This window comes from Malaya genurostris, chromosome 2 (assembly GCF_030247185.1).
Source record: "Malaya genurostris strain Urasoe2022 chromosome 2, Malgen_1.1, whole genome shotgun sequence".
In the NCBI taxonomy this organism is placed as follows: Eukaryota; Metazoa; Arthropoda; class Insecta; order Diptera; family Culicidae; genus Malaya; species Malaya genurostris.
The window spans coordinates 115,921,990-115,936,814 of NC_080571.1; the positions used below are offsets into that span (position 1 = coordinate 115,921,990).

At 36.3% G+C, this 14,825-nt stretch overlaps 1 protein-coding gene across 1 annotated transcript; it reads right to left on the reverse strand.

Annotated features, from left to right (window-relative positions):
• Positions 1-813: 813 nt before the first annotated feature.
• Positions 814-13,487, reverse strand: LOC131429687 (transcription initiation factor IIA subunit 1). Its single transcript, XM_058593990.1, has 8 exons — positions 13,263-13,487; positions 12,946-13,106; positions 9,582-9,779; positions 9,135-9,152; positions 2,287-2,791; positions 2,019-2,231; positions 1,708-1,952; positions 814-1,644 (listed from the first exon to the last, which is right to left on the reverse strand). The coding sequence occupies exons 2-8, from the start codon at positions 12,967-12,969 to the stop codon at positions 1,537-1,539; spliced, it is 1,311 nt and encodes a 436-aa protein (XP_058449973.1). The 5' UTR covers positions 12,970-13,106; positions 13,263-13,487; the 3' UTR covers positions 814-1,536.
• Positions 13,488-14,825: the final 1,338 nt, after the last annotated feature.

Consider the following 14,825-nt stretch of genomic DNA (forward strand, 5'->3'; position numbering starts at 1 on the left):
GCTTTCTTTTTTACCGCTAGATTATTCGTGAAAAATAAATCATCAATTTTTTTTTTCAATTTTCTTTTTGAACTTTCACTTCAGCGGGGAGAGCAGATTTTGCGTTATACAGCAACAGTTCTCTTGAAGCAAATGGAAACTTAAGTTAAGGAACAGATTACTGCACCTGATGCCTTTGCGAATGTCAGTTCGCCGGAGCTTTTATTGGCGATCTACAGACTAGAAGTGTCGTTTGATACAGAAGGGCACTTCAAGGCTATCACCCCTCTTCTATATTTCGATTTAAGCGGATTGTTTCGATCGAATTCGAAATTTTGTATCCCGTTAATCGATCAAATGATTCTTTTGTATAGTAAACTCGAACTCGATCGAGATACAGAAAGCAAAATTTCGTATTCGATCGATACAATCCGATTCGAACGAAATACAGAATCGGGATGTATAGTAGCTAGGTAAGTTGGTAAAAAAGTAACCAAAGCCACGAGACTCATCGGTATTCAATGAACACAAAAATCCTACTTGACTTCAAACAAAAAACTAACTGGAATTATTGTATGAAACGTTATAATGGCTCTCATATTGATAAACTTGGGATACACATAAAGATCACACGAAATTAAAAATTAGTTCCGACCACATAATGACACTAATGGTTTGGTAGACTGGACAAGGTTAGAAAAATGATTCCGAAAAGTTTCGGGATGTTCACAAGTACCCCTGTAGAAAAGAAAAAAAAATAATTTAAATGAAATTAGTTTTATCACCGGCCGTTCGTCGACCAATGCGGAATATTTCGGATGATACAAGTCTGAGTTTTCATTTGCAAATGCTTATATATTATACATAATTGTTTTGATTGGTTTTCCCAAGTTTGTTGATCTTTAGTGCCCGCAGAGTGGACTTATCTATCGCACAAGCAAACATGAAAAATCAAGCAATCGACCTTTTTGAGATGCACACATTGGTATTATGATAATATTATTATTGTAGTGACCCATCTAATCGGTCTACATCGATATATTATCCGCACATTTTCTTTAAAATGTTCTTTTTTTCTATTCTGCTCTGTATTTAGCTCAGTAGAACAAATTTATAAAGGGAATAGAGTATAACTTAAGATTTAGGTGGCAACTTCAATTGTGCACTTTGTTTTTTATTTTTACAAGGATTCTTGTTACATCACCACAAGGCAATAAAACTTAACGGCTAAAATTTGTGGTGTTTTTTTTATTGTTGTGAATCATAAGGAAATCTTTAGGTATTATCTATTCAAGGCTGTTTTTCTTTTTCTTTTGTGAATGTAAATAATAATCGGCAATAAACTGTGTGTATACTAAGTAATAAAACTGTCACATTATCCTGATCATAGAAAGTTTAGAATGGAAAAATAGTCAAATTGTAAAAGAGGGTAATAACAAAAAACAGAACGCTCTTTCATTTTCGAAGATCATATCACTGTTCAATCACACGCGAAAGGAATTCAAGCTTTTGTCCTATGTAACTACATTTTACATGTACCCTCGCGGAAATGAAAACTCACCACTCGGCATCACCGTTCGACTTTTGAAACACGTAGTCTTTTCCAGTAATATTCATAATACCATCTTTCAGATAGAACTTCCATTTGTTCCTCGATCGGGTAATCTGTAATCAATAATGGATACACTTGAAAGTAACGGAATTATTCGAAGAGCCAAGTAAATTTACTTTATCGTACTGACAAACAACCACGTTGTCTGTGTCAAACAAGTCCGAGGCATCCTCGTCAGTAACATCGTCCTCACTGTTTAATGGTTCTTCTTCAGCACCACCATCACCGTCCAGGTCCTCATCATCCTCTTTGTCCAATTCATCATCATCGTCATCTCCGATGTTATCATCACTGATGTCACTCGCTTCCTCGTCAGAGGTATCAACGGCACCGTCTAGTTGACATTTGATTTCGATGACCACTGCAAAAACATGATTATTCTCTCTTTGGCTTGGATTATTCTCTCTTCAATTTTGTTTGAACTTACCAGGTCTGTGTTGTTTGAGTTTTCTCTTACAACTCGTCTTGCTGGAAGAAGCTAATGGGATTGTGCTGTTTGCTATTTTATTCAACAAATGCTGGTCTAAGACATCAGTTAGCGTTACTGTTGCTATATCCGTGTTTACTTTGGAGTTGGTATCAGGCGTTACTTCCACCATGTCATAGGCACCGTCCATTTGTTTGTGGATTTGAATTGCATCTGAAAAGAAAAAGTATTTGAAGGGGTTGTTTCCGAATTGAATCAAGATACTCACTTATTGTGTTGTTTTGGAGATATGAATTGACGTGCTGCTGCAGAACGGTAGAGGCAATTTGTGGTGGTAATGGCATAATTGAGGTAATTATCGGCCCCGTGAGCACTTGTTGTAATTGATTTTCCTGCAGTGCCGAAGCTGGCACTTGAATTGTGAGCACTCGAGGCTGCGAGTTTGGTACATTCGGTTGCGCAGGTAGCGTAATCTGAATGGCCACCATCTTGTTGGGATCGAGTGAGGCTACGACAGCAGCCGGTGGTGCTGGCGCTTGTTGTGGAGCCACCGGCTGTTGTATTGGTTGCTGTGTTTGAGCTAGAGGTGGTGGTTGTGTCTGTTGCATTTGCTGGCTGTTTTGTATTTCGGTGTGGCTGTTCGTCGGTTCCGGTTTGATTTGTTGTGCACCCGAGGCCGTCGAAGCTCCCTTTGAAGTGCCGTTCTGGTTCTCTTGGTTGGCTGCAGCAGCGGCTGCTGCAGCGGCCGCTTTTGATTTTTTCGTGCCATTTGCCTAACGAAAGATTGTTTGTCACATTAGTTCGAGTTTTTTTTTCAAATTATCATACAGTTGTTTGATTCTTTATGAGACGTGACCTTAAGTAGGAATTTTGGATTTTTCGAATTATTCGATTATTCTAAAATCGAATACACTGAGGACTTTTTAACGCGGTTTCTATACGTTTTTTACGCGGATTTCCGAAGTTACGCATCACGTATCCCCGCGTAAAAAGAGACCTCAGTGTAATTCTTATAACTTATCTATTGAATTTTAATCGATTACCAGAGTTCTGCATCGATTACTCGATTGATTATTTAATTATTAATATTGGATTTTTCGAATTATTCAATTAGTTAGATAAATGAGTATTAGTTTCAAACTAATTAAATAAATATGACTCGATTATCGTAGATATTAATCGATTAATTGATCCATATCACAAAACAAAACAAACACACGGCAACTGTCAAAAATTAATTTGATTCATCGACAGTTCATTTGTGTCGTCATCGTGCAAAACCTAACTGAACTTTAATGAACTTGAGTTTATTTGTGCCGTCACTATAAAATACTATTCACACATTTCAGTTAGATTTTTTATCGTGACGCCACAAATGAACAAAGATTCATCCTTCACAATTCAGCGGTACTGTTTACAAACAAGCTTAAACAAAAATCGAAGAACACACCTTAAGTAATCGTCTTTACACTCTGCAGGTGTTTTATGTTATGTATGTTATAAATGTCCTGATTTTATTTATCATACAACCGTTTATTTAAATTTTACTCGCACCGACTTCAATTACAAAAATATAGCCCTTGTTTTTGTGATTTTTATTGTCGAGCCGCCAACAATCGAAAATAACCTTTAAAGTGCAGAGATGTGCAGGATCGCATAGTGGTTTTTGAAAAGTAGAGAAAAAATGATATAAAATCAAATACTATTGAACAGTGGCAGCCCTTTCCTACCTGTATAGAACTCTAATCGCAAAACATCATCATTGCGCCATATATTTTGTATGGAAGGATGAAAAGAAAGTTTGTACTACCCTATCTTCAAGAGGATATGGAGAGATTATTTCTTATTCAAAAACCTTTATACTTTAAACTGTGATCCTTCGCTTATCTGAGAGTTCAAAAAAATTAATATAGTGTAGAAAAAAAAAAAATTTATTTTTTGGATTTCTGCCACCTTGGCATCACTGTGCACCGTGCCGTTTCAGTGCAGCTCGCCGTCAGTGTAGCGTACGGCAAACCCAAATTCGTCGTCACCGATATTTTTTATTTTCAGTGAAGTCGGTATGTCATTGCATTGGCTGTGCCGGAACGGAAACAGCACGGAAACGGAACGAAAGGGTTCCGATAAAAAAAGAACACTGACGGCACTTTCACTGAACCGCCACGGAACTGAAATGTGTGAATAGTCCCGTACCGACTTCAGTGAAAATAAACCAATATCGGTGACGACGAATTTGAGTTTGCCGGACGCTACACTGACGGCGAGCTGCACTGAAACGGCACGGTGCCGGATAGGTGTGAATGCGCGCATAGAAAACGAATGAAATAATATCAGTATCCGTGCACGGTGTCGTGCCGGCACTGAACCGGATCGGATATGTGTGAATAGTTCTTAAAGAACCACCCAAGTAACAATTTGAATGCCTAATGGTTTTGATTATAATTTATAGGAGTTTTGTAATTGCTTGCTCAATCACTACTTGTTTTATAAAAACTATAATAAGTATCACTTTTGACAAGTAATATCATTGTTTTCAAAGCTTCTATAAAACCTTTTACCTAGACTAACAACTGGACTAAAAATAAATCAATTTGTACTAGAATAAAACAACATCATAAATCTAGTTTTGTGTGTGTGCGTGTTCATTTAATGACAGTTCCACTCAGAGCAAATTTGAGGGTTCTAAACTACATTTATGACACTCTTGTTGTGGGCTATTTGATTCATTGCTTCTTAGATTAAGTGTAATTTGCATTAAGGAAAATTTCATGGCCGCCATTATGATGTTCTTTGCCTTTATTGACATCAAATAAACTGCAAAAACAATCAAATGCAAAAACGAGGAAGTATGATGGACTTTTATAACTCATGTTCAAAACGTATGCACAAGTTTTATCGCCACGAAATAGTTTTATACAAAAAAGACGATGAATCACAGAAAATAATTTTCATAAATCATGGAGACTTTTGCAAAAACCGTATTTATTTCAAGGCGATTAGTTATAATTCCTATTTTTATCCATACATTCACGATAAAAATAAAAGCGCATGAAGTTTTTACGTTCGGTTAAAGCCTCAAACTTGTAAATAAAATCCAATGAATTCTTACTGATTGCATTCAAAGCATACATGACACACATATAGTCAAGAAAAATATTATCAAAACTATTCATAGCGGAATTCATTCCTTCCGAATAAATTAAATGTTGATCGTAGAGCTGGTTTCAAAATTTTCTTGAATTTGGAGTTTTAACGCAGGTTTATGCTAATTCTTCACTTTGCTTTATAAACCTTATGAAGAATGGTCCACTTGGCAGGAACATGCTCTTATAGAGGGTTTCAGTAGGCTTTCGGGAGTTTGAAGTTTTAATGCAAGATTTATTATGTAGCATTGAAGACAGCTACAAGTATTTATTAATATTAAAATTGTTACTTGGGCAAGTTGGGTTTTTTACCGTCACTGATAACCTCAATTTATTTGACAATTCTGTTCTTATTACATGCTCGCAAAGCGGCTTGGTTTAACATAAGACCAACCCGTGGACAACTTGACAGCTCCCATACATGGAGAATATAAGTAAAAGTTTTGGTTCTCTAATTCCACAATGGCGTCGTAAATGGAATAACATTTGGAAAATACGTATCTGTTTTTCGACAATCTGCGGTTTAAATTTTTATATTTAAATAAGTAAAATAAATTTTGCTAGTATTTCTTGACATTATCAAAATAATTATGATAATAAGTTACAAAATAATTATGATAATAAGTTACTATTATATAAGTATAATTTTTCTCTTTTCATCAATAGAGGGTTTAAAAGTAGTTCATCACATTTCAATGAACGTGAAGTAATTTATTCTACTGAATCTTGAAGAACAATACTACTAATGTACAAACCAAGATTAAATCTATGGTTTCCTTATCTTTATCCAAGTCGTTAGAAGATCATCCAATGATAACAACTACTGCTACACATGGCTACTAATTCTTTGCGTGCTCATTGATACAACTAAATACGTTAGGTACTCTTTAGTCACACACCACATTTCAAAAAACACTCTATTTCTAACTTTATCAATTACTATTAATAATAATCTTTTCAGAACAAAGAGAAAACGTTGGACAGAGTGAATTAAAAGATAGAAAAATTACAGAATACGCATGTTTGTAGATTTATGACGGGTGTTATGGATGAGTTTGTTGCTATGCAGCGCTGTTAGAAAAAATCACAATATTTTAATTTCATTCAGAAGTTCTTGTGTGAGTCACAATATGAAAATTACGCTCCTATATTGCTGGAACCATACACAGTAACCGTAAATAACGTAACAAAGTACTGGTTTCTCTTGTAAACTTTTTGTTTCGTAATTCATTGCACCCGTATTGTTTAGGTATACTAGCGCCGTCCTGAATTCAGTGGAACATATATGAAACAGGCTCATTGCTGTCAGGTTGTGTATGGGTTGCATAAGACCAACCCGTGTACAACTTGACAGCTCCCATACATCGAGAATATAAGTAAGAGCAGTAAAAGTTTTGGTTCTCTGCTTCCACAACGGCGTCGTAAATAGAATAACATTTGGAAATAGCGTATCCGTTCTTCGACAATCTGCGGTTTGAATTTTTATATTTAAATAAGTAAAATAAATTTTGCTAGCATTTCTTGACATTCATAAAATAATTATGATGATAAGTTTCTATGGTTTAGTATAAGTATCATTTTTCTCTTTTCATCAATAGAAGCTTTAGTAGTAGTACATCACATTTCAATAAAAAATGAACGTGAAGTAAGGTCACGTTTTCATTGATACGACTAAATACGTTAGGTGCTTTTTAGTCACACACCGCACATTTCAAAAAAATATTTCATTTGTAACTCACATCAGCTGACACACGAGTAGCAACCTCTAGGGCTATCTATCGAAAAAAAAGTAGTAAGCTTAGAAGCTAAGCAATGGCTTCAAAAGTGTTATCCGGATTCTTATTGAAAAGAACCATTTGTTGTTGGCAATCTAACGCAAAATAATTTTATCTAACGCGCCATCTAGGTTTAAATGTTAAAATTGTTTTAGGATGATGATTGAATTAGACACAGGCTGCTATGGACAACTCATTTAATTTTAATTTTTTTTGTAGAATTTTAGGAACGGTTACAAACTGGTCATTAAAAAACACAAAAAAAATTTTTTTTTCCAATATCGAGTTCCGGAATTTATTTCGGTTCAGTTGAGATTATTTTGAACGCTAAAGGAATAAGTCAAAAGGTGGTAAAAGGCTATTTTCCATCATAACTTCTTCAAAATTAGTTGTAGCACTTTACAACTTTCATATTTTTTCATATATCACATTATTTTTCCAGAACTCTTATTTTTGTTGAGAATTTAATAAAAATAAGTGGTTCGCAGGGTTACGGTATAACGAACAAATGAATTTTTTTCTTAGATTTCGATTAAGAATGATTTGATTTTAATGGATCCTTCGTTATTTGTCCCTCTAGGTGATTTGAATAAAATGTTTCTGCTTTTTAAGATTTGGTTGACTTTTGTTTCGATGAAACCTTATTTTGGATTGAATTGGAATCGAAAGTTTAACATAGTGTACATTGATTGAGTTTCTATTTGATGAAGATACAATGTTGATAATGTTAATTTTTTTAAGGTTAATGTCAATTCTTTATATGACTAGAAGGCATTCTAACGTCAACCTCACGATTACGCCTTCATAATCTAGTATTTGTACGGAATTTTCGAAATTTAGGTATTCAGATTTCATATACACTGAAGTCATTTTTATGCGAGCATTAAAAAAAATTGCAAAACTCTGAAACTTTGCATAAATAAAAAACCGCGTAACTCTGAAAATTCGCATAAAAAAACCGCATAACTCTGAAACTTCGCATAAAAAAACCGCATAACTCTGAAAATTCGCATAAAAAACAACGCATACAAAAAGATATTAGTGTACTTAAAAAAGTATAAACATGTGTTAGTTCGATTTTAACATAAACTTTTAACGGGGTCTAGAACCCGAATCATGAGGACTGTACACGAAAAAAATGCAACAGATAAAAATTATCACCAAAGTTTTTTCAACCTTCTGTCCTAGGGTGAATGTTCGCACCTTGGACTAAACATTATCCGTCAAATTCTGTGCAAAACTTGCGCCATCCTTCTTACACTCTTTCATTCACTTTTTCTTCAAATCCTTAACATCTTTGAAAATCTGAAGGCATTCTTCTTTATATATTTGGTCGTTGATGGTGTCAATCGTTATGTACGGCTTGCTGAATTCATCGTACCTTCCAACCACACCAAGTATTCCTTACCAAGTTATTCGATCATCTTCTTCCGAAACGTCTCCGGAACATCCAGGTAGGAATCACCGGCGAAAAACTCCAGGCTGAGAATCTACTTTTCATCTACGCGCTTTGGCTTAACGTGGCCGTGTAACAATGAAAAAAAAATTCTTTTATTGCTGGATCTCGTTGTAATCTTCTTCTGTAAGTTCATAACGATAACTTTCGTCTGCACCATCCACTCCTAGCTTCCAAGCGTGGAATTTGACCATATTCTGTTTATCGGTTAGGTTAGGCTCCTTTGTTACCTCGAAGACAGCCCGCTTCATTGCCTGTTGGATGAGTCGGACGGACGGATTTATCTTTTCGGTATCGTCCCGAATCAGAAGGTTCGGAATGTGCTATTGATATCCTGACACGGACGTATTTTCAATTCCCAACTGTTTCACGATCCATCTGTGGAATTGACCTGGGTAGAACCACAACTGTGAACATTTTTCATTGTTGGACTTCTTTTTGCATATTATTCATCTCAATAATCACTTGTTATATTGTAACGAAATTATGCACATGTAAACATTACACACTAAAATAGCTTTTCTCAACATTTCTTCGATTTTTACCAATCCAATAATCCAATACACAATGAAAGTGTTGCATTTTTTTCGAGTACAGTCTTTATCTATTACCTAATCCCCGTTCTAATCTACAGTTGTGTTACAGTAATATGGAGACAACGGCGAAAACAACTTTCAGAAAAAAAATGGAAATGAGCGTTTGAAAATGCACTAGGTGACACTTAAGAAATCCAATTATGTACCTTAGAATGTGACACCGACTGCAGATGGTTCACGATAGCAGCAGCAGCAGCACATCCATGAAACAAGAAAAAGATTTAAAATGAACCATTTGATTTAGTCGCATGTTATTTCCAGCAAGTGAGCTTAAAGCTGCTGACGATGAAGGTGCGAAACAATTCTATCTCAAGTGTAAGTATCATGGGGCCTAGAAATTAGAGATGGGCAATCCGTTCGCGAACGGCTCGAAATAACTAGCTCTTATGGTAGAATGAGTGAAAAAAAGAGTTTGTTATCAACGAAATGTAATTATTTGCTATAGTATAGTTTTCGCAAAAAACATACAAAATTTCTGAAGAACAAATAACGACTCAGAAGAACTAGTTCTTTTGGTAGTTCTGAATGGTTTTTCGAAATGAACTGTTTTGCCCATCACTACTCGAAATTTCTCGGATGTGGTTACTGCTTACCTTTGTACTGTTAGCTAAAATCGACGGCTGTTGCTGTTCCTGTGGCTCTGGTGCCGTCTCGACCGCCTTACTGGCCATCAGTTTGTTAGTCCACACGTGTTTCATTTCTTGCAGTACCTGCTCGTCAACACCCTCGTCCAGAAACGCATCGCGTACGCCACCAACGACATCATCGATGACGGTGTTGTAGAGTTTAAGCTACAGTGAAAAGTGACATAAAGTGTATTGAAGAATTTCAGAACAAATTAAATTTTATGAGTAGAACTGGAGTCAAAATCATTGGTATTGAAAGGTTAGAATGAATTCCGACTGTTTTGGCAATGTGAATATATGAAGTTTCGAAATCCAATTGTATAATTGTACTCAATCGCTTAACAGCTTTGGAGAACTCATACAAAATACTTCTTAGCTTATTATAGCTACCTTCACTCCCTGGCAGTGTTGGGTCTGAGATGTCTTACAAAAACTATACCGGGTTGCAGGACGACCGAGAACTCCTAATATTAAATATCATTATACTTTGTTAAGTAAATTCATTATCAACATAACCTATCAATTAATCAATAGCCAACGAAAGATAAACCTAATACGCTACATAAATAAATGGTATTGCTAAACCGAAAAGATATATCTCGAACGCCGGATTTGGAATTTGCTAGCCGTCTCCAATTCGTAGAATTGTTCCACCAATTGAATAATGCTGGTATGTAGTGTCGTATAATCACACTTTTTATGGTTGATATAGTGCAGTGGCGTACCGAGGAAATTTGGCACCCGGGGCCCCCCATCGTAGATTTAATGAGCAAAAAAAAAAGGCTGAACTACATCTCCGGAAAAGATTACTTGGACGAGCAAACAAAAGGTCCCAAGGATTAGTTTGCGCTTCCCTAAAACTGTTGCGCCCGGGGCGCCCCCTCCCCCGTAGATACGCCACTGATATAGTTCAACTCTTAATCTCACCCTAGTGTCCTTATATACCGTTTGCATTTAAAAATGAACGAAAATGACCAATTTTTCATGAATTTACTTCACCAACATTGACGAAACTACCCATGCAGCATCAATCATAGTAACCCAAGAGTCAGCAGAAAAAAATTGACAGCTCTATCAGTCGACCTCTAATCATGATAGCAAAAAAAGTGATGTGCACAGTTCTGACACGTGCAAAGATCGGCGTCCCGCCGCATCAAAAACGCACCTTGTGCGAAACTTGGTGAACATGAGCATACATGTCAGGAAGAGGAAGTCGCGTCCACTGATTTCGAGGCTGCATGCAGTGACGTGGCGGCAGCGACTGAATGAGATGATCAATTCGATTTTCCCGGCGAATCGCGACGTGCTGGTGGTGAATAACGATGAAACCCTGGATGGTAACGACTGGTAGGGCACTTCGTATTTTACTTCCCCAAAAAGGAAGTTAGCTCCGAGGTGAAGTTCATTTCACACACCAAGTTCCCCAAGAAGGTGCTGCTGTAACTGACAATCATTCAGAAGGAGATGTCAAATCCGCTATGCTTTCGCTTCGGACTAGTTATGAGCGGGAACAAGTATGAATTGCCTGCCAGAAGTAGTGTCGTTCATCAAGAAATACCAAATATCGATGTGGTATCCAAATCAGCAAACGTCCCCCCGATGCGTCCCATTGACAATTGCGTAAGATCTCGGATCGGAGTTGGGTTAGGAAGAAAATTTTTTATCGGGTTCGGGTTGGTTGAGTACTTTCAATCGGATACGGGTCGGGTTTAAGAAATTGCTTACCCGACCATCTCTAGACCAGACTGGGAGCCTATAGAAAGAAACAGGTAGCGCAAGAATACATGCTATCAAGTAGATCAGCTCCCTTGCCATGTAAATAGCATATGCTCTCAGTCTCCTTTAATTAGATCAGACTAAATTTCAGTTGATTATCTGAATTATTAATCGACGTAACTAGTCAATACTTTTAAATCAGTTTGAAATGTTTACACCGAACTAAACAATTCAAGACAGTGCAATGAAATGAAAGGTTTACTCTCGTTAGTACCGGACGAGATCGAAGAACTTAGCTTCACAGCCTGCTACAAGACGCGAAGGAAGGCCACACAGCCAATATTGAAGGTGTGTTTATAGCATAGGTTTATAAAAATCATCTTTGTATTTTATTTGTATTTCCAGACCAAATTTTATAACATATCACTATTTCAGAAATATTTCAAATATCGAATAACATAAATCTTGCTTTTGAGACACCTTTCAATATTCATCGGAACTAAAAGTTAGGAATCTTGTGTTCTTATGGATATCAACAATATGTGAACCATTCATCATATGTTTATGAACTAACGAACGAACGAAGCTCGGATCTAACTTTACATACACAAAAGCAGATGTCTCGTGCTTGATAATTCAATCAGCCAAATTACATGCAATACGCAAGATAACGGTTTAAAAAAACACGTAATGAGCATTGTTTCTGGTGTCATGTGAAATACATTTATCGTGTTTCGTAGTACACTAAATACTGTTGTCTATTCACTTGTTAGCATTGACTTTTATAATATAATCCGTCTATATAAAGTCTACATATCTAACATTATTACAATCTGGTATCGCTGTTAGTTGTGTACTACACAAAAAGTGTTAATGTCATTTTCAATGATTACTAAAATTCTAAATTTGTAAAAAGAATTCATCATTACTGCCCTTTTTAGTCATGACACTTTTATTGATCGTGTAAGCGCCGCTTTTTATTTCGGTTGCCTCTGTTCCTTTTGTTACATTGTCATACTTTGCGTTGAACCGTCGATACGTGTTAGACGTTATTCATCAACAAGCCTTGGAACCCGAAATTTATTTCTGATAAAACACCATCTCAGATAATTTATGTTTCGGAATAGAAAAAGGACAGAAATCGGCAGTAACATGTGATTAGGGCATATCGCACGATAGGCCCTTGCGATTGTTACAAAATATAATGCTCATTGTTCGGCTCTACAACCTTCATTTACACAATAATCGATATAAACTCGTAGATAGAAGCCCAATCTACAAAACTGTGTGCAATATGCTTCAATTCCATGTTCAAAACTTGAGTAATGAGCATTATTTTTCGTAACTTTCAAAAGGGCATATCGCACGATATGCCCTAATCACATGTTAGTACCGAAATATCTAATCAGAACATTATCTACATCATTTATGTTGATCCCCTAAATTCCAACGCACAAACATTTGCAACTTGCCCATTGGTGCTAAAACCTAACATATGTTTCGATCTCAAAATAGACGATTGCCGGCCAACAGGAAGAGAATTCATGCTAATTTTAGTGAACATTCCGCATAATCAGAAAAGTTGGATGAATGTAATTGCAAAAAAAAAACTCACCACCGACGTTTGACTTAGTGCCATTGCAATGATAATGGTTTGTAACTCTGATGGTAATTAGAGCGCAGATCGTTTCCTTATGAATCCAGATAGCCTTCACCGTTTGTACCGAAAATAGGATATCTATTTCGATGAAAATACGAATTTCGACTCCGGCGGTTCTGTTCAGCAAAAGGCGTAGACCGAACAAACGATTACCGACGAGCCGAAGAAAAGGGTGAAAATGGAAATATTTAATATTTGTTCACACTCGATGACTTTTTTTTCCACTTCGTTGCAATTTGATATATGCGGAGGTTGGAATAGGAGTGCTTTACCATATGCAATTGATGGCGAATTGTCCCAACTTCCTCGCCAAAGACCGCAATACGCGAACTAAAAAGTTCAACGTAGGTCCCGAAGGATTGATCCCAGCGGCAAAATTGTGCGATCAAGGTTTCGCTGCAGCACAGAGGATAAGCGAAACCAAAATTTTACGACACGACACTTTTCCTTATATACGTTTCGAACTATTCTGGTACCCTCGAAAAGCTGTAATGATCTCCACGAGAGTGAGCAGGATACACCGATAATGTGATACTTGTTACTCAGCAAGGTATACCAAAAAGGTGGGATAATGATGTACGTTTATTTCGAACTGCGGATATATTGTGTTGTCAAGACATGAATTGTTTCCGCAGTGTTTTATCACAGAGTACGCTACCATACAGTAAATCCCAGTAAGTTCGAGTATCCAACGAATCGTACATAATCAACGTACCAACTATACAGATTTATCGGTACCCACTTAGAAAAAAACGTTCAACGGTGATCCTTCATTGGTCCAATACGTTGGATCATTGGTCCAATGAAAGTCCAATCAATCGTTCAAGGGGAGGCCGACGACACGACCTGCCACTCGTCTATCAAAACTGTATCGTAAATTTAACTACCCCTCAGTAACTGGAAATGTCAAATCGAAAACGCTAGTGAATTTTTTTAAACTGGCAGCACAAGTTGATATATTTAGTGATTTTGAATAACAGTCACCATAACCTTGGTTACTGCATATCGAAGGCAAGATGAATGTAAACAAAATAAATTTCAGATCGGTTATTATATTACGGAACATTTTAATGGATTTACCCAAGGGGCAAATCACTCTAAACTCTAGACAATCTAATACTAATAAACTCATGTCATTCCAAAATAATTCTCTCTAATCTCATTTAATCCCAATTAGTCTAGATAAGTTTGGGTAATTTAAAACTAATCCAACCTAGTTTTGCCTAATCTTGTTTGAAGTGTATCTGTCATTCGAGCTCCCACGCAGAGATGCCATTTATACAGATTTATCTGTATTATACAGATTTTTACATTCGCATACAGATTTAATACAGAGTACAGATTTTATACAGATTTCTCAAATTAAATACAGATTTATACAGATACCACAAAAAGTAAGAAAGAAATAATGAAACTTTTTCGTCTGAGCGTGTTTGGTTGCCCATATAAAAATGAAATTTTTTTCGTGCAGCTGTTTAATGATGAACATTTATATCATAATTTGAAACCAATTTGAACTGATGTTCAAGGAAGTCATGGCGTCATGAACCTTTATTGTCAGACTGAAAAGTTGTATGACCTGACTTGACGTTGCGTATTGGGCGTTTGAATTCCATGTTTGAATTCCAAGTCATCATTTTCAAAGGAGAAAAGTATATGGATTTACAATTCAATTGTGGTTGATAACAAAAAAAATTAAATTTCGTCGTTGAATGTTCTTGTCAGTGCGGCAAGGACTTGCGATATAAAGGAATGCTCCTTGCATCTGCCATTCTATAACAATAATCTAATGGAATAACATCTTTAAACATCATTTTATTTCCGAAATTTCCTTT